The sequence below is a fragment of the Petromyzon marinus genome, chromosome 68 (assembly GCF_048934315.1).
Source record: "Petromyzon marinus isolate PM22_M1 ecotype Great Lakes invasive population chromosome 68, UKy_Petmar_22M1.pri1.0, whole genome shotgun sequence".
Lineage (NCBI taxonomy): Eukaryota > Metazoa > Chordata > Hyperoartia > Petromyzontiformes > Petromyzontidae > Petromyzon > Petromyzon marinus.
In genome coordinates this window covers 8,965,443-8,986,668 of record NC_133734.1, presented here as the reverse complement: position 1 = coordinate 8,986,668, position 21,226 = coordinate 8,965,443, and the positions used below count along the sequence as shown (strand labels likewise).

At 45.7% G+C, this 21,226-nt stretch overlaps 2 protein-coding genes across 2 annotated transcripts; both read left to right on the top strand.

Annotated features, from left to right (window-relative positions):
* The first annotated feature begins 2,879 nt into the window (after positions 1-2,879).
* On the top strand, positions 2,880-4,960 carry LOC142906587 (E3 ubiquitin/ISG15 ligase TRIM25-like). The gene is made up of 2 exons (XM_076054734.1): positions 2,880-3,529; positions 4,112-4,960. The coding sequence occupies exons 1-2, from the start codon at positions 2,954-2,956 to the stop codon at positions 4,235-4,237; spliced, it is 702 nt and encodes a 233-aa protein (XP_075910849.1). The 5' UTR covers positions 2,880-2,953; the 3' UTR covers positions 4,238-4,960.
* Positions 4,961-5,736: 776 nt separating this feature from the next.
* LOC142906654 (tripartite motif-containing protein 14-like) lies at positions 5,737-18,193 on the top strand. Its single transcript, XM_076054911.1, has 4 exons — positions 5,737-7,722; positions 8,449-8,471; positions 8,807-8,910; positions 15,512-18,193. The coding sequence occupies exons 1-4, from the start codon at positions 7,495-7,497 to the stop codon at positions 16,060-16,062; spliced, it is 906 nt and encodes a 301-aa protein (XP_075911026.1). The 5' UTR covers positions 5,737-7,494; the 3' UTR covers positions 16,063-18,193.
* The last annotated feature ends 3,033 nt before the right edge of the window (positions 18,194-21,226 follow it).

Below are 21,226 nucleotides of genomic sequence, written 5' to 3'. Positions count from 1 at the left end.
CTCATCAAGGAGCATGAACTATCACGCAAACTCAGATCACCCTCGCAGCGGCTTTTGGCTAACCATCAAACAAAGACGGTCACCGCATCGCGTGCTTTCAGAAGCGTGTCTGCGGCCGTCTGGAGCGCTCTTCCTCCTGATATTAGGAAGCCACTGGAGCTATGCACTTTTAAATCATCCAGATGGAAAATACTTTTTCTTTAGAACTGCATGATGCTGTTTACATTATGAGACCTCCTTTGCCAGTAACAAGATTTAGTAATAGGTTTTTATCCTTTTAACTGGCACAAAAACTGACACCTTTATACAAGGCATCATGTTTGCAATAACCACAAAACGAGCAGTCAAAATGCAAACAAAAGAGACAACTCTGATAATGATATTGGCACTGTCCTTGAATTTGATTGGTCCACACCCGAGATGGCTTTTCTTAGAGCCTAGTCTCCACTGGTGTTCGACCAGATGACACTAAAAGGCGTACAACTCAGAAACAGCGCACTATCAGAGTATTGAGGGCTCGGGGTGAGCATTTACATTATGAGACATCCTTTTCCAGTAACAAGATATGGTAATAGGTTTTTTTCCCTTTTAACTGAGCTCCGAGTGAAAGTGAATTCAGGCGAACTCCCGTGAAATAAATAAATAAAACTCCGAGAGGAACTTTCCCAGCCACGTGCACCGTGAACCTGACCCTGCAGGCGTCTCTCCCCCCCTGCAGGCGATCTCTCTCCCCTCCACCCCGCGACAGCACGCTCCTTGAGGCTGCTTAGACGAGGAGGATCCTCACCCCCTGTGTCCCATCCTTTCCAGCGATGTTCATCCGCGAGCCCTCACCCCATGTGCACGCGCGGGTATTGTGCACGTTCCCCTCGATCGATGCGGGGTTTGGATTGTGCGATTTAGCGTGCAGTAATGCCACCGTGGCAAAGATTTTAACTGTCTCGCCTGGTTATGCCTGCTGCTGTATAGTTGGAGTCTGCGTGTCTCTCTCTCTCATCATCATCACGGCAGCTAGGAGATGTTAACTACCTCGCCTGCTGCACAGGAGGTCGTGGGTTCGATCCCGACCCTGACTGATGCCTGCTGCTGCTGTATATTTCGAGTTTGCGTGTCTCTCTCTCCGCTTTCTTGTGGATTTTAATCTGCTTCCTCCGGTTTCCCCTCGACATTTAGAATCAACATCACGCGTTTAGAGTTTTTGCTTAGGAAATGTCCACGTGAAAAGCTACTTTGTTGAGCTTTCAATCGTTGCCAGGTCGCTTTAAAAAAAATGAGCTATGTAACTCAGTGGGCCTTAACTGGTTAAAAAAAAGAATCATAGAATTGGCCAAACTCAGCGAGTCCAGGATGTAAAATCTTACCATTGACTAGAATAGGTGGTGAATACTTTTTTGAGTTTAGGTAATGACAATTTTAAAGGTTGAGCTATATATATTTTAAAATGCATAATAGGAATGCGCACAGTGATAGTCATAATAAGCTGAAATGAATGACGATGTTTATTTAGCCAGAGGCTGTTCGCTGTGGTAATGCGTGAGTCCATCCACCCAGTGACCCAACCACGCAACCGCACGCCCTCCCAGCCACCCTTCCTCCCGCCCTCCATCGCTTTCACTTTCCCTCCCTGCCAGCTCGTCCACCCAGCACGCAATCTGCCACCCAAACTGCCTCGCCTCCCACCCTCCCACCCTCCCACCCAATCACCCTCCCACCTTCCCTCCAACTCACTCAGCCGCCACAACCACCACCCACTCTCACCTCCGATAAGCGAGAGTGACTACATACAGTGTGAAAGAAGTTCAACATTCATACCCACCCACTCATCAAATACCCACTCACTCATCCAAACACCTACACACTAACCCATACACTCACCCAGAAACGCACACACTAACCCATACACTCACCCAGAAACGCACACACTCACACACGTTTGATTAGTACTATTGCCTATCGACGTTGTGAAAGAAGATCAACATACATACAACTAGGGCTGAACGATTTGGGGAAAATATCGAATTGCGATTTTTCTGACAGATATTGCGATTTGATTTGCGATAAAAAAAAATTGAAGTCAAGCTTCAGTTCAATATTCACTATGTAATGGATTTAAAACACGTGATGGAGCAATACCACGTGATACCATCAACATATGAACTGCTCTTTATATATTCTAATGCAAGAATGAGAACTTTAATTATATTAATTGCTTCCAACATGTATTTATTAAAATGTTTCAACATAGAACAATTGTTAAGTTAAATAAATAAAGTTACAATAATACAAAATGAAACAATTCCAATAAGAGAGTAATAGGATTTTTCAAATCGCAAAAAATCGCAGCCTTTGCGATTTCCTAATCGCATTGTTTCAAATTGCGATTTGAAATCGATTAATCGTTCAGCCCTACATACAACCACCATCCACCTAGAATTAAACGGTATCCTAGGAATACATGAACTGAAAAAAAAATTGACAGATGAACAGAGGAAGCATGAAGCCAGTAGCTAAAATATTAGTTGACAAAGGTTGAAGACGATTACATCAGAATGTTTGTTCAAGGTGCGGTTCCACTGTGGCAATGCACACAGCATGACCCTAGCCGGTCAAGCAGCCTGTGGGACAAACCATTATCGCTGTGTCCCTGGCTGCTACTGCTGGGTTTTGTTGTACAAACATAACACAGTGCGTGACTGTAACGCCACGTCTACACAGGTGAGCTCTGCCGCGTTGTGGAACATTCCAGGGCGTGTCTCGAGGTATTTATAACTTAACTGCAGGTGAAGTCATTTCATTTCCCTGCTCGCCTCCGCCGTGTGAGCTGCGCACAGAACACAACTCGTCAAGGATAATCAACATCTCAAGAGATTATAAAAGTAAAACTATTTTTTTGTTGAAATATAAAATTGTCCGAGCGACAGGGAGCTACTAACTTTGGGTGCAGCCTTGGGTCATGGCGAGCGCAGCTCCTGCCGCTGAGAACGTGCACCGTGAGTTGACCTGCCCCATCTGCCTGGACACGTTTGACTGCCCCTCCACGCTCAGCTGCGGCCACTCGTTCTGCCTCCATTGCCTGGAGGACGCCTGGAAGGAGGTAGACTCCTACTGCTGCCCGCAGTGCCACAAGACCTTCCCTCGACGACCCCAGCTGACCAGGAACGTGACGATCCCCAACCTCATGGAGCAGCTGCGAGTGACTGAGACCATGGCTGCTGCTGCTGATGGTGGTGTTGTTTTCTGTGATAACTGCCCAGAAGGCCAGACGCCTGCAGTGAAGACCTGCCTCAAGTGCGAGACGTCCTTCTGCACTGAGCACCTCGCGCCTCACCTGGAGAGGGCGAAGTTGAAGGATCACGTCCTTGTTTCACCAGATGTGAACCCTGAAGCACGCAAGTGCAAGACGCACAATGAGGAGCTCAAGTTCTACTGCAAGCAAGACGTGAGCCTCATCTGCACAGTCTGCGCCATCGCTGGAGAACACAGAGGGCATGATGCCGACACGCTGAAGGACGAGCATCAGACACGGAAGGTGAGGCCCACGTGCCGACAGTGAGAACCACTGAGGTGCAGAAGAAAAAAACACACATTGCGACTATTTGGCTGCTATACATTTCCACGTGATAAACCACTTTGATGAGTTATCATTTGTGGCCAGGTCGCTTCTGCAAAATGAATTAATACCTGGTAGGATGGGGATGGCTTGATTGTATGTGTATGTTATTGAGTGATTTGTTCACCTTTCTTGTAGTTTGCACTACTATTATGTTTTTGTATTGTTTGTTGTTGTAGCGTTCTTACCCACCCCAACTGGACATCTGTGAAAAAGAGCTTTACAGCTCATCGGATTCCTCCAGTATAATTACATATCCTGATTCTGATACATCACCTGGGAGTAATAGAAACATATCATACAACAAACATCACTGTGGGTTGATTCTCTGGCAACAGGTGTCTTGCCTTTTAAACATTTTTAAGTGAGTCCAGGCTGACTTCCTCACCACCCTTTTGGTCGGCAATTCAGAGCCGTCACTGTGGAGGGCTCCGTATGGAGTGGGTCTGAGACGGGACGCTCAGGGAATGGAGTCTCCTCTGGTGACTTCGTCTCTTGCAGAGTGGGGTCGGTGAGGAGATGCGAGCGGTGGAGGAGAAGAGGAGGGAGGCAGAGGCGTCCGTGGGACAGATGGAGGCCACACGCAAGGACGTGCAGGTACCGCGAGTGGCCTCCGTGTCCCCGTGACCTTCACCCTGAGTGGAGTTAATGACGCTCCCTGTGGGGACAACTCCATAAATTCAAGTGAACTCTGTTAGGCTTGAGTCAGTGTGTAATAACTGTTCAGGATATTGCATTTTTATGGTTTATGGGTGGTTGAAATGTAATTTTTTAATGCAACGTTTTACGTAACAAAAACAGTTTATCTCGTGAGACATCAAAGCACTTTGCAGGATAACTCCAATGACTTGCAATGAATTTCGATTTAAAGCTTTCGTGACTGCAAGGATGCTAAATTCTATGCTAATTCCTTTGTCAAGGGGTGCCTATGCGATGTGTATGCTTTAACTTTAACATAGCCATTTCTGTGACCAGTCACAAGCTAATCACTCAGCCATTTCAATGCTAAATTTTATGCTAATTCCTTTGTCAAGGCGCTTTGTTTCTTCTCACACAGCTTAAAGGTCGCGATCTGAGCGTGGCTTTTTCGCTCCAGCGCTGTCCTCCAGACAGTCTCGTCCCTTCACCTGATGAAGGCCGCTTGTGTTGTGGCCAAAACGTCGTGAGAATTTTATTGTGTTATTTTATTTTATCAATTTATTATTTCATTCTCATTCTACGTGACTTTACCGAAAGAACCAAAGAAGACTTGCAATGAGTGAGATAAAATAACGCAGTATGGAGCAACGATTGTATTGAATTAAAAACTCGACGTTAAACGAGTAAAGATGACGATAAAATATGACAGGAAACCGGCTGTTGAATGCTATTCAATAAACATTCCTAGGCTAGCCAAGTGACAAAGTCCCGCCAGCGTGTCCTGGGCTGGCTCCGTGGTCTTTGCCCACTAGAACGTTCCTGGTAGAGTTCCAGGAGGAGTCTACCGGGGGGCATCCTTACCAGGTGCCAAACCACCTCAAATGGCTCCTCTCGATCCGGAGGAGCAAGGGCTCGACTCTGAGGCTTTCCCAGATTACCGAGCTCCTCACCCGATTGCGGAGAGTGAGCCCAGCAACCCTGCGGAGAAACCTCATTTCGGTTCCTTGTATCCGCGATTTCATCTTTTCGGTCATCACCCAAAGCTCATGACAATAGGTGAAGGTGGGAATGTAGACCGATCAACCTGTAAAGCAAGAGCGTTGTTCGAGAACTCACCTCCCGCTTCTCCATGTTGTGGAGAAAATTAGTAATATAACCAGATACGCCGATAATAGGTCTCCATCAAATATGTGCCTCTGTTTTAAAATCATGAGAAAAATGTATACATCCTATCAGCCCCACGACGTGGGAGTGCATCGTTTCAAAATTATTTATTCAGTACAAGCAAGCTCTGGACTGGTTTCCACACCCAGTGGCTCAACATCAGAGTCAGGCTTTCTGGAGTCAATGTTGGTGTACTTCCCGATGTTCATAGGGAAGGATCCTCTCGTAAAGATATAGGTCGTATAATAATAGGGTTTTCCCCTTTTTTCTGGCAACAACACTGAAACCGTTTTGTGAGGATTCATGTCTGCATTAACCACAATACTTGCAGTCAAAATGCAAACGAAAAAACACACTGTATGATAATATATGCATTGTCCTTGAAACTGATTGGTCTACACCAAGGGACGGCTTTCTTTTGAGCCTCGACCCAATTGGTGCTCGACCAGATGACGCAAAAGGCGTACAGCTAAAAAAAGGGGAAAAACCCTATTATTATATTTTGGTACTGGAAAAGGAGGTATAATGATATAGGTCATAGTTAGGTTTCAAATCACAATAAACAACACTAACATAATTATTAGATTTGTTGCAGAGAATATAAATAAGAAAATGGATCAAGGTTATTTTTTTACAGTATAAATTTGTCTCTCCACCTAAAATACATATTTCTCAGTATCCACGGTCTTCTGGGAGTGCATTATTACAGCAAGATTGATTCAGTATACGCACCAAATATACATATCTCACTCAAAATGCAACTCCCTAATCATTACACCTCCACTTAGAGTTGACAACTACCCAGGTTTGACTTGGACAGCCCAGTAATTGGCATCTGTGTTCAGGTGGCAGGGATTAATTTGTAACAATATACTGCACAAATTTGATAAATCTAGGCTGACTGACATATCTCCAGGTTTGGTCTACAGAGAAGGTAGCTATCCTGCCTTGACTGCCCTGCGTGGTGATATGGCCCTGAATATTAATTGTTACACAGAAAATCCCACTTAGCGTGTTACCCAGTTATTTTGCAAGGGACATCCTTGATGCATCAAGCATATAACAAAAACGATATAGCGCTGATATTTGGGGAGGGACAGGCAACATCGTCAAAAAATGCGTCAGAGCCACAGGAAGAAAATACATCATAAAGAAAAAGCATTAACAATTTTAACAAAATGAACAAAAAGCTTATTGCAACAAAAAAAGGTTAATTAATGGTGAGGAACAGATGAGCGCGATGTGAAGTAAACATGATTGTATTATGCCAATCGTGCTAATCGGAGGTGCGGGGGAAAGACAACAAACTAAACACAAAAAGTAGTTCTACAGAAATGAGTTTTCAATCTAGATTATTTAAAAGTGCAAAGCTCCAGTGGCCTCCTAATATTGGGAGGAAGAACGTTCCAGACGGCCGCAGAAGTGCACATGAATGCGTGCGATGCAGTGGCCGTCTTTGTTCGATCGAATTAATAAAAAAAAAAACATCAGGGAAATGCAAAAAATAAAAGCAATAAGGGTTGGGTCCAGGTACAGCAGCTGAAGTGTGTAGTCTGAGCTAGGAGTGATTTGAAGCGGTGAAGGGAGCGTAGAGAGGCAAGCCTATGCTGAGCAGCATGGACATTCCAGTAACGTGAGGTAGTTTTAATAACAGGTAATTTTTTGTAAATTCTTAGTCGTTATGTTACTCCGTATTTGTGCATAGAATATCTCAGTTGTATTGAACGTTTTTTGTATGTTTTGGGTGGGGACATTTGCTTTAGGAATGCATCTTAGGCCATATAATGGGACTGTATGGAAAAATAATGTTTCGATTTACAATTTAATGTTTCACTTTATGTTGTGTTTATTTCCTCAGAAGAATCCAATTATACTTTTTATCTTACTTACTTACTTTATTATAGATGTGAAGGAACTAGATATGTAAAAGATATTGACCTGTTCAATGAGATGTGAGTGCAGAGATATAATCTGGAGGCAAGGCAAACGAGGTTTGGAGTAGCCAGAAAACAATGTGACATTGGTATTTATAGCATTGAATATGCATTGATTGCATCCATCCCACACCCCTGCAGGAATGCATGGTCCAGACCAAGGCTCGCATCTCAGGTGAGTTCATCCGCATGAGGGTGACGCTGGATGAGGACGAGAGGGCAGCTCTGGATCGCGTGGACGTGAAGGGGCGCGAGCTGCTGTCTCATATCGAGGAGAACATCGCTCATTACGAGCGCGAGATCAGCGAGCTCCAGGCAGCAGCCACGCGCCTGCGCGCTCTGCAGGAGGAGAGGGACTCGCTCACGTTCCTGCAGGTAGAGCTCTCGCCGAGCCAGGGCAGTACTCGACTTACAAATACAACTCGTTCCCAGGCATGTTCGCAAAGTCGAACAGTTCACAAGTCAGAACACAACAATGTACCCTATTTAAATGCCCAAACAGTCGGTGTCATGAAATGTGTTATGGTTCAACAAAAAATTGAAGCATTGTTAAACTCATAAATAAGAAGAAATACTGTACATTTTCACTTAACATTGTAAAATAATTGTATAGTAAATTAAACAAAAGATGAAGTAAAAGAAATAGAAAAAAATCAGTTTTCTTTTCACTTACCTTGAGTCCTGATCCTGTTTTGCTTGTTGAAAGAGGCGCAACAAGTCACTACAATTCAACACACACACACACTCACGTTGCACGCACTCACGCACAAGACAAAGACAAGCAAACGGATACCCACACGGACACGACAAAGACACACACACCCTCAGCAGTGGATCATTATTTCCAATGTTGGTTCACAATCACCGCCGCTCGATGTCGAGTGCCACGTACGCCTATTGGCCGTGGCAACGGTTTGAGAGGCTTTGCTGATGAGAACCATCGAGTCCAAACGAGTCCACGGCTTTGCCATGTTTACATCCAACAACACCGGGATACGCGAATGGCTGAGCGCAGCCCAGCTCATCGCGTCTACCAATCACCGTGTGGTTAACGTGGCTGGAGGTGAACTGACTCGCGCCCCCTGTGTCTGACTCCTGCAGGTTCACCTGAAGGAGACAAACCGGTATGGACTCATCATGAACTCGCACATTTAAAATGGGCTACGTGATGATGCTGTGGGTGATGATGATGCTGCGTGTGATGATGCTGCGTGTAATGATTCTGTGTAAAACACGGTCTGTATAATGAGGCTGTGTGTGATTATGCTTTGTGTTATGATGCTGTACATGATGATGCTGTGTGATTATTCATTGTGATGATGTTGCGTGTGATGGTGTAGTGTGATGATGCTGTGTGTGATGATGCTGTGTGTGATGATGCTGTGTGTGATGATGCTGTGCGTCTTGATGCTGTGTAAGACACGTTCTGTGTGAGTCACTGCTGGCTCTGCTGTCATAGGAGAAATGCTCAGAAGGCAGCTCCACACTCATCTCCCAGCAAAGAAGACATTGCCCCGATCAGCGTACAGCTGGGAGCTGGCGTCAGCCTACTGCCGTTCATGTGTGAGTAACCCGGACTCTTGCCACGTGTGCGTGTATGTCATTGCGTTTGTAATCGTGTCTGTATATATGTGTAATGAGTCACTCAGAGACACTAATAGTAGGAGGCACTCTATTATAGCCTTTACAGGGACAGGGAGTAACTACGCTATGGTCAGGGCAGTTAACAGGCTGCCGGACCAACGACGAAGCGGAGGTGAAGACGGTGACGAAGAATCCTGCAGCGCGACGGGTTCCACTCCAACCAACAGCCTCGACCCTTGCTCAGGGTCCCCCTTTTAACCACCCAGCGTGGCCTCGTTCCTCCATCGGCCACGGCCGTCTTCTGGAACCTACTAGAAGGATCTCGGCTATTACCTTACGTGCCCCTCTGTCACCTTTGCCCCACTTACCTTTCTCCGGCTTTTCACGTGACCTGCTGACAGACAGGGCTGCTACAACAGCAGATCCCCTTCTCTGCCAGCAACCAGCACTACGCGCCATAGTTACCCGTTCCATGTAACTACATATGTATCGATGAATTGGAGTGTGTGGAAGGTGGTAGTCTCGCGGATGGCATACTGCGCTACAAATCCAGCCGCTCGAGTTAGATTTCCGCTCATGGCCAACATTATCTGAACAGTTCCTGGGCCTCTTCTAGGTAAAATCAGCCGTAAATACACGGTTGGCTATGTGCGGTGCGAAAGAGGTTCAACATACAAACAAATGAGTATCTGGTGCGGTGTGTAAACATAGACAAGAGGGAGGCAAAAGCGGTTGGACGTGGTGTTGGCCACCCACCCCCTCATGTGCTGTGATGGTCTTCATAGGTGCTCGCTAACAGCACTTGCCCCAACAGTCTGTTAAGGCTATACTGGGGTATCTTTGCCTTTGTAATAGTGTCTTTATGCATGTATCTTGGACTTCTTTCACACCGTACATCGCCAACCATGCTAATTGTAGGTGTATGGCTGTGTGCATGAGCGAGAGTGAACCTCCAATTAATATGGGATGGTTTGTGCACTGGTCTACAAGCATGGCCACTTACACGTGATTCACGGCCATGGCTGAATTCAGAACCAATGTTGGACCTCTTCTAGGTCGCGACTCAGCCTTAATGAGTACCTAGTACGTCTTGCAAACATCAGCACCACGGAAACAAAGGCAGCCTGCGGGATTCGTACGGTTCAATGATGAAGCTTATGGCTTTTTCAAACGAGATCAAGGTAATTTTAGGAATGTTATGGTTGATTGTTAATACCCAAGGATCATACATCCAGACGAAGACACTTTTAGGAGTCTTAGGCTTCATGTTAAGTTTGATGCACAGAGAGTCAAACTAAGGAACTTTTATGAGTCCTAGGTTCCCCAGTTAACAGCTTAGGCTCACAGAGCCAGACTAAGGCATAACCTCGGTCAATCTTGCCTATCACCGCACTGCACATGCAAAGATAAACATTACGACTATAATTTATTCATTAGACAGTAATATATAGCACACACACTAGTGTATTTCACTACTACATGAACTCCATTGATATTGCACGTGTGCATTATCCAGTGAGAATGCTGTTGGCCAAAGTAACCATTGTAGCAGATTAATCTACGAGTATCAGTCTTCTCCGTGATGGATGTCATCATCTCGAGCCAGACTACATCACCGTTGGCATGCATACAGTAGGTTGCATTGTTAATTCTGTATGCCCATAACCAGACCAAGGCAGTCTAATGAGTCTCATTATTGATTAATAATGCTTGAGGCTGCTATATCCCTACTAAGGCACCTAAAGGATTATTGGGGTTCAATGTTAATACCTGAGGCTCACAGAGCCAGACTGGGCTATCACTGTACATATGTTGAGAAGTTCTTTACGACTCGCAGACAGTTTTCAAGGTAGGGGCTTGCACCGGTGCTTTATGAAGGGCTTGCGATATCCAGACTCAGACACAGTTAGAATTCTTAGTGTTCAGTCTTAATGCCTAAAGCTCTCAGAATCAAAGGCGCCTTTAGGATTCTGTGTTAATATTCAGAGTTTTATCAGACAGGTAGCCAAGGACTTGACCTTGGTTGACCGTATAAATCACTTTCTAGGAAAAAAGGCAAATTACTATAGATGTATCTATAAAAACCACTATTGCATGAGCTCTATGAACACTACACGTGTGTATGATTGAGTGAGGATGCTATTGCTATTCTGTGTGTGAGTCCTTGACACACACACACACATGCTACGGCTAAGATGTTTAGGTTTCATTATTCATACTTGAGGCAACGAGATACAGACACATTGAGGATTCGTGGGGTTCAGTGTTACAGCCTGAAGCTCTCAGAATCAAAGGCAACTTTAGGTTTAATTAGACAGCCAGACCAGGGCATAACATGAGTTGCCCGTGTAAATCACCACACGTGCGAAAAGTTAATTACTAAAGAACACTTATCAATATCTACCGATTCGTTGATGTAGACAGAGATCCCTCGTGTAGCCTTAACAGAGGGTTGGGGCAAATGCTGTTAGCGAGCTCCTATGAAGGCCGGCACGTCACATGAGGGTGGGTGGCCAGCACCACACCCGACCGCCATTGTCTCCCCAGTAGCGATGTTTACACACCGCAGTTGGTACTCATTTGGGGCTCATTCGACCTAGGGGAGACCCACGACCGATTTCAATAATCGTCAATTATGTTTGCCGTGAGCAAGAATCAAATTCGGATCACTGCGCTAAGCACTGCGCTACCGCTCCCCACAACCATGTATCAATGTTTATGTATAGCAGACACGCACACGAGTGTACATCACTACACTACCACACACACACACAGAGTGTACATCACTACACTATCACACACACACGAGTGTACATCACTATACTACCACACACACGCAAACGAGTGTACATAACTCCAATATTACACACACACACGAGTATACATCACTACACTATCACACATACACACACGAGTGTACATCACTACACTACCAAACACACACACACACAAGTGTACATCACTACACTACCAAACACACACACGAGTGTACATCACTGCATTATCACACACACACACGAGTGTACATCACTACACTATCACACACACAATGCACATCACTACATTATCACACACACACACGAGTGTACATCACTACACTATCACACACACACGAGTGTACATCACTACACTATCACACACACAGAGTGTACATCACTACACTATCACACACACAGAGTGTACATCACTACATTATCACACACACAGAGTGTACATCACTACACTATCACACACACAGACGAGTGTACATCATTACACTATCACATACACGCAAACGAGTGTACATCACTCCACTATTACACACACACACGAGTGTACATCACTACACTACCAAACACACACACGAGTGTACATCACTACATTATCACACACACAGTGTACATCACTACACTCTCACACACACACGAGTGTACATCACTACACTATCACACACACACGAGTGTACATCACTACACTACCACACACACACGAGTGTACATCACTACACTATCACACATACACACACGAGTGTGCATCACTACACTATCACAAACACACGAGTGTACATCTCTACACTATCACACACACACGAGTGTACATCACTACACTCTCACACACACACGAGTGTACATCACTACACTATCACACACACACGAGTGTACATCACTACACTATCACACATGAGTGTACATCACTACACTATCACACACACACACACGAGTGTACATCACTACACTATCACAAACACACTAGTGTACATCACTACACTATCACATACACACACACACGAGTGTACATCACTACACTATCACACACACACGAGTGTACATCACTACACTATCACACACACACACAGTGTACATCACTACACTATCACACACAAAGTGTACATCACTACACTATCACACACACACACAGTGTACATCACTACATTATCACACACAAACGAGTGTACATCACTACATTATCACACACACAGTGTGCATCACTACATTATCACACACTAGTGTACATCACTACACTATCACATACACACACACACGAGTGTACATCACTACACTATCACACACACACACTAGTGTACATCACTACACTATCACCTACACACACACGAGTGTACATCACTATACTATCACACACACACGAGTGTACGTTACTACACTATCACACACACACACACGAGTGTATATCACTACACTAACACACACACACGAGTGTACATCACTACACTATCACACACACGAGAGCACATCATGACTTAAAGCTGCCGTGACTGCATGCATTCATATTCTTTGGTCTTTCGGTAAAGTAACGTAGATAGGTTCAAGTAAAATTACAATAAAATAACAAAAAACTGCGACGTTTCGATCGTAACACAAGCAATCATCATCAGGAGAAAAAAGCGGGAAAGCTGCTGAGGCAGGATGTTTAAAAAGTTTGAAATGGGTGTAGCCCAAGGGTCATAAGCGAATATTGGCCACATGGCCGACCAGCTCTGAACCAATTCCTGAAACACATAAATTCCATACACCTAGCCATCAAATTCACCATGCAGGTGGAAAAGAATGGCAAGTTCCCATTTTTAGATGTTTTAATCGAAAGGAGACCAGATGGCTCAATGGGACACTCTGTCTACAGGAAAGCCATCCATAAGGATGCCTACCTAAAATCTGACTACCACCATCCTTCCCGGAAGAATTCCCTCATCAAAACTCTACACCATAGAGCTCGATGTATATCCGACCATCATCACCTAGCCAGTGAACTGGAACACGTACACCAAGCTCTCAAGATGATTGGATATTCAGACTACACAATCAGTAAAGCTATCACCCCAACCGTTGGGAAAGAACCATCTGAGGACCCAATCAAAACCATCACCTTGCCATACATAGCAGGGGTCAATACAAATATTTCCAAAATCATGGGCAAACACAAAATCCAGGTTCGTATTTTCACAGTACATAAAATTCGAGAGCTGATCCCATCTGTGAAGGATGTGATCCCTGACATGCAATACCCCGGCGTCAGCAAAATAAGTTAGTCTGCGGCAGTAGTTACATTGGGGAAACTAAGCGACGTGTCTCGGACCGTGTTCGTGAACATAAATCACATCTGAAACATGGTCGGACCAATACCTCGGCCATGGCTGATCATTCTTTCAATGCGGTGGGCTCACACGAAATTCATTTTCTAAGACGAAGGTACTTTGCAAGCCCACTAGCTATCAACATAGATTCGTTCATGAAGCCATCCATATATATAGACACAGACACAATTTCAACCCAGAGGATGGGCACAAACTGAACAATCATTGGAAGGACGTTATTAACCAGTTTAAGTCATAACTGGCTGTGATGTTTCCATCCTACCTTTCCGATGTTAGTAGTTATTTTCGAATCTCTAGTCTTGCATTAACAGGTTAAATGTATTTACATTAACAGGTTAAATGTCTCACACTAACACAGCCACCGTTGCACGTTTTCCTCAATGTGGCGGTGGCTCTGCGATCTTACATTGACATGCTAATCTCTCACAATACAACGGCCACCTCCGCAGCTTCGTCGTAGTGGAGGCAGCTCTCCGATATTGCATTGACATGCTAATTTCTCACTTTAACATCACTAGCCCCGCCCACTTCGCTTATGACCCTTGGACTACACCCACATCAAACCTTTAAAACTTCCTGCCTCAGGAGCTTTTCTGCAATTTTTTCCCCTGATGACGATTGCTTGCACTGCGATCGAAACGTTATAGTTTATTTTTTCTTTGAACCTATCCACGTGACTTCACAGAAAGACCGAAGAATATCAGAGTACATCACTACACTATCACACACACACGAGTGCACATCACTACACTATCACACACACACGAGTGTACATCACTACATTATCACACATACACACCAGTGTACATCACTACACTATCACACACACACACGAGTGTACATCATTACATTATCACACACACACACACGAGTGTACATCACTACACTATCACACAAACGAGTGTACATCACTACACTATCACACACACACGAGTGTACATCACTGCACTATCACACACACACACGAGTGTACATCACTACACTATCACACACACACACACACGAGTGTACATCACTACACTATCACACACACACACTAGTGTACATCACTACACTATCACACACACACGAGTGTACATCACTACACTATCACACACACACACGAGTGCAGTCACCACCCTGCCTAGCAGGTGCTACAGGCTGCGGGGTCACGTGGCGGGGCAGCAGATGGCAGTGCAGACAAACGCACCGCTGTGCTGTACTTCTGTGCTCTCGCCAGTTGTGCCGCCTGCCTTCACCAACACGCAGTGACCGGCGTGGTGTAGTATGGTCACAATTCCCCACGAACCACACGGTGTATGGAGTTCCTCACCCAGCAGTGGACTGACAAAGTGTCATTACATGTTATCACACCACTAGCTATGCATTATGTTGTGTAACAATGCTCATTATGAATTGCTCTAATGTAGTGTACGTGCGTGTTAGTGCACGAGTGATATTGTTATAGTAGTGCTGTTGTTACCACGGCTACTGTGATTATCGTTACTGCAGATGGACGCTCACCGACTCTGGACTCAAACTCGGCCCACAACAACCTCCAGATTTCCTCGGACCTCAGGACGGTGACGCTGACCGCTGTCTCCCAGCGTCGCCCCGATCACCCACACCGCTTTGATGGCTGGTCACAAGCCCTGTGCTCAGAGAGCTTCTCGTCGGGTCAGCACTACTGGGAGGTGGACGTGGGGGGTGCGGCCTGGGGCTGTGTGGTTGGAGTCGCGTACGGGACGATCGCACGGAAAGGGCTTGGTGACGAGTGCTGGCTGGGAAGGAACGACTCATCCTGGGTTTTATATAAATATAACAACTGCTGCTCAATGCGTCATGGTGGTGTAGAGACCTCAGTGCCGGTGAGGGATCCTCCCCGGAGAGTCGGGTGTCACCTGCATTGGGAGGCGGGGCTGCTGTCGTTTTACCGCGCTGACTCCATGGAGCTGCTGCACTGCATCCACCACGCGTTTAGTCAGCCTCTCTACCCCGCACTGCGTGTGTGGGGTGGTGATGATGACTCAGTGAGGATTCTGGATCTGAGTCGTGTGTCCTGAGAGCATGGAGTGTGAGCAGCGTAGAGAAACGGGCACAACGCCTAAACATAGCCTAAACAGACTGTTGGTGCAAGTGCTGTCAGAAAACGCCTCAGAAGGCTGACACGGCACTCGAGGGGGTGGGTGGCCAACACCACGACTGACCCGCCTTTGTCTCCCCAGTGGTAACGTTTACACACCGCACCAGGAACTAATTTGGGGCTGAGTCGACCTACGGGAGGCCCATGACCCGTTCGCCAACACCATTGCCGATTATCTGATTCGGTCCTGGGTCTCCCCTAGGGTCGACTCAGCCTCAAATGAGTTCCTGGTGTGGTGTGGAAACATCGCCACTGGGGAGACAAAGGCGGGTCAGTCGTGGTATTGTCCACCCACCCCCTTGTGTGCCGTGCCGGCCTTCATAGGTGGTCGCTAACAACACTTGGCCCAACAGTCTGTTAAGGATATACGTGGGATATTTGTCTGGGTGAGTGGGTTGGTGTGTTTATGACTTTATGTGTCTTTGTTATTGTGCCTGTGTCTGTGTGTGTCTTTGTCTTTGTGTGTGTCTGGACATTGTGCTTGCCACCCACCCCCTCGTGTGTCACAGTGCCAGCCTTCATAGTTGCTACTCGCTACTTACAGAACTTGCCCCAACAGTCTGTTAAGGCTACGCGGTGAATCTTTGTCTTTAGTGTATATAGGGGCATGTGTGTAGTGTGCGGTTGAGCTGTGGTGCGGTGGTTAGCGCACTGTGGGGGGGGGGAGTGGGGGGATTTAAGGTTCTCTCTGACGCCATCGTCCCTCGCACCGCACGCCGCGTGGCGCTCAACGCCGAGGGGGCGGAGCTCCACCGCGGGCGTGCTGGGAACACGCGTCACGTGACACTACGGGGTGACGCGCGCCGTCCCCCTCGCGGTCACTCGCTCGTTGGGCGATAAACCCGGGGTGGGAATGGGGTGGGAATGGGATGGCATCACTATGACATGTTTGTCATAACCAGGGTTTGAGTGACTCCTCCACCCACACAAACTAGGTTTATTTTACAGGGCTAAGAGAGAAAGAAGCCATTTTAAAACCTAATAGGAGGGCTTTCGCCACCAATATCTTCTGTAATAAAGGTTGGTTTTGCTGAATGTCTGAATTATCTTCTGACCTCCAGCCACAACCTTTGATTCATGGGATAACGCCTTCCTCTGCTGACAAAAATTGGAACTGTCTCTTGACTTTGAAGTCTGTTATTTAATAAAGTCTGATATATATCTCGAGTGACGATTTACCTTACACTACAACACGACTAATATTGTCTAAACACGCATTAATAACACAGACACTGTGTGTTATTACAGGGATAATGACAACGCGAACTCCAAATATACAGCAGCTGTCACGGTAGTAATCTAACCCACGACCTCCTGCATACCAGGCGAGGGACTTAACATCTCCTAGCCACCGCGGCACCCCTCCTTAACGTGAGACACCAATCCGGTGTGAACCCAATCTCGAGTCTGAGGCTGTTTAGCAATGCGTAGATGATTTGAGACGCATTGCTTATATCGTACCAGTTGTGTACTTGTGTGAACGCTAATCACATTGTGCTCGGGACTCTGGGTGAGATTTCTATTTGCTTCATTGCTGGCATGGGTTTGACTTGTTTTGATTTTTTTCATTTTTGTGACCCAGGTCACTCTTGTCAACGAAACTCATCCTGATCTCCTGAGTTCTCACCTCGTTAAACTCAAATTCAACTCAACTCGATCATCATCAGCATCAGCAGAAGTGTCATCTGCAGCAGAATTAGTAGTAGCAGCAGGACCAACAGCATCAGCAGTGGTAGCTCCATCATTAGCATCATCATCGTTAGCATCAGGAGTAGTACCAACAGCATCAATAATAATAGTAGCATTTTCAGCAGCAACAGAATGTTCACCATCAGCAGTAGAAGCAGCAAAAGCAGCAGCAATCACTCTTGCAGCCGAGACTCATCCTGGTCTCTTGAGTTCTCACCTGGTTAAACAAATTGACTTTAACACAAATTACTTGATTGTGTTCTGGGTTACCTGTGAATTGGAATACTATTTTATTGTGGGTCAAGGGTCCATGTGTGTGTGGTGATGAATAAAAACATTAAATCTGAACATCACTTTACTGTGCTGGGATGTTTGGGCCCACGTTTGGGTGAGTTTCCTCGTTTCTCTGTGGCTGGGCGGTAGCAGTTTGACATCTTGATATCAGTGGTGGCTATGCACGTGGCCTGTAATCCCGCACTGTGGAGCTGAGGGTTGGTGGGACCGCTCGAATGTTGTGAAGCCCACTTCCCGAAGGAGCCGAGCAGATGCCGTGCCCCAAGCTGGCTCTGCCAGGAGAACTCCGTATTGCAAAGTGTGGACTAAAATCGTCTGTCCCTTCTGTATGGCATGGAGTGTAGCGCCGTTTCAAGCGCAGGCTTTATGCGGGTCGACCAAATTCTTCCCACATGCACACATACAAACATTCATTGACTAAAGACATCTTAACATACATAGAGGAGTGCAGACATTTGGTAATAAGTTTAACACGTTGGCTTTCACGACCAATATCCTCAATAACACATTTGGGGGGGGGGGGGGGGGGTTAGAACCCGTAAATATATAAATGATGAAGCTAGTTGTAATTAGTGGTGAAACGTCGTACTCAGATTATAAATGTTGTGGCTTGGCTTTTCATCACACCGGTGTGCTGTACTATTAACGAATTAGCATGTTCTATTTATGTGAAAAACCTTACTAATTGGCTGTGTCGGGTGGTAGCAGGTTTATTGACACATATATTTATAGATTTGGTAATCGTTGGTGAAGCCAGCTAATCACCACCTGACTGATGCTTTCCCGCTTGCCTCTGGTTCCTCGACGATCATGAGAGATGTGCTTTGTGCACGTAATGTCATCAGAATGGAATCTCACGAAAAACCGATGACATACGCATACGTCATCGAAATAGGTTAATATATACATCAGCTGAACAATCGAAATCATATACATGACTCATTATGTACCCAACATATTCAAACTGTGTACTATACTATACTTTGCACGACGTTTCGATCACAACACAAACAATCGTCATCAGGTGGGACAACGACAGCAAGAAAAAACTGCTGAAGTAGGCGAGAGATCTGCCGTGGCACGAGGTTATATAGTAGGCCTCGGCAGTAGGGGGGGAGAGAGAAGAGGGGGGGAGGAGGCGTGGCAGAAAGTGGACCCCGCGGCAGCCCTGGGTCACTGGAGTAAAGTGGACCACGGCAGCAGCACTGGAGAGATCAGCTGCATGGAAGGAGAGAGAAGGGGAGGGAAGGAGGCGGGGCAGAAAGTGGACCCCACGGCAGCACCCGGGTCACTGGAGTAGAGATCGGAAAGAGATGCACAGAGAGAGAAAGACACAGAGAGTCGGAAATAACAGCTGACATAGGCAGGTAGGATGTAAACATCACTGTCAGATAAGACTTTACCTGGTTAATAACGTCCTTCCAATGATTGCTCAGTTTGTACCCATCTTCTCGGTTCAAGTTGTGTCTGTGTTTATATATCTGGATGACTTCATGAACAAATCTCTGATAATAGCCGGTGGGTTTGCAGAGTACCTTCGTCTTGGAAAAGTAAATTTCGTGTGAGCCCACTTTGTTAAAACAATGATCAGCAACAGCAAAGGTATTGGTCCTACCGTGTTTCAGATCTGAATTGTGTTCATGAACGTGGTCCGAGACGTTGTTTCGTTTCCTCAATGTAACTGCTGCCGCAGCCACAACTCAGTTTGTAGATACCCGGGTATTGCATATCAGGAATCACATCCTTTACAGATGGGATCAAATCACGGATTTTGTGTACTGTGTTGAAACGAACCTGGATCTTGTGTTTGTTTAAGATTTTGGAAATCTTTTTGGTAACCCCTACTATGTATGTCAAAGTAAAGGTATTGGTTGGATCCTCAGATGGTTGTTTCCCCATGGCTGGAGAGACAGCTTGTACTGTATGCTGTTCTTGACTGAATTATGTAGATTCAAATAAGTGACTTAACAGAATGTACATATCCAACATACTTTTTTGTTTATCTCTGGTCTCTTTTCTTCATCACATTGGTGCTTTATACGACTGAGGTTACTTAGGGGTCACAAAAGGGAGAGAGGAGGGAAATATATAAGAGGTGAAAGAATAAATAACCTGAGATTCGCGGACGACATAGATCCGATGGAAGAAAGCTGCGTAATAGTACTGCAGGGAAGTCTTCTTACGTGGAATAAGTCAGGAAAGGATGCAGGACTGAGGATTAACGTGGAAAAGACAGTCAATGGTGTCGGAATGGAGGGCGTTGAGCAAGAAGTAATAATAGATAGTGGCAAGATTGAGAATGTAAATTAATTTGAATATTTGGGAAGTCGACTGACATGGGAAAACGACTCCCTGAAAGACAAAAGAAGAGCGAGGATCACAAAGGCAAAAGGAGGAATGGCAGGATTCAATAACATTTTGAGAAGCAGGTAAATCGGCTGCAAGACCAGGCTGAACATCTTAAGAACATGCGTTTTCAGCACAGCTTTGTATTCTTGCGAGACTTGGAGATTGAAAAAGACTAACAAAGATAAGATATTGACACTCGAACTGTATTGCAACAGAATGATACTGCATCTAAGCTGGACGCAAAGACTGACCAACGTAGAAGCAAGAACAAAGGTTGCACAGAAGAAGACCGATTGCAGGCAGCGATGAGAAAGAAACTGGCACTATTTGGACATTATGTGGGATGAACAACAGCAGGAAAATGTAATGTCGGTTGTTCGGAAAAATGGAAGGAACAGGAAAGAGAGGAAGACTTAACAGAGAATGACTTGACGATGACATCATGAAGAGGTTGGTGCTGGAAAGATTTGGCACTACTTGAGGAGATTAGCACAAGACGTAAGAATGGGGAAACAAATGACGAAATGTGCAGTTGACACCTACGGGCTATCTGCCCATGGATCGTGATGATGATGATCTTCAAGGGAGCTTTGTACTTTCACACAAACAACACAGAAAATAAAGTGGACAGCTCCACAGGTGGAGGCGACTGGCGAAATCTATCAAACAAGTACAAAATTAAATCGTCCACCACAAACCGGTAGTGCCACTCGCCCTGTAACCATGAAGACAGCCCCCAGCACCTCCCCCCA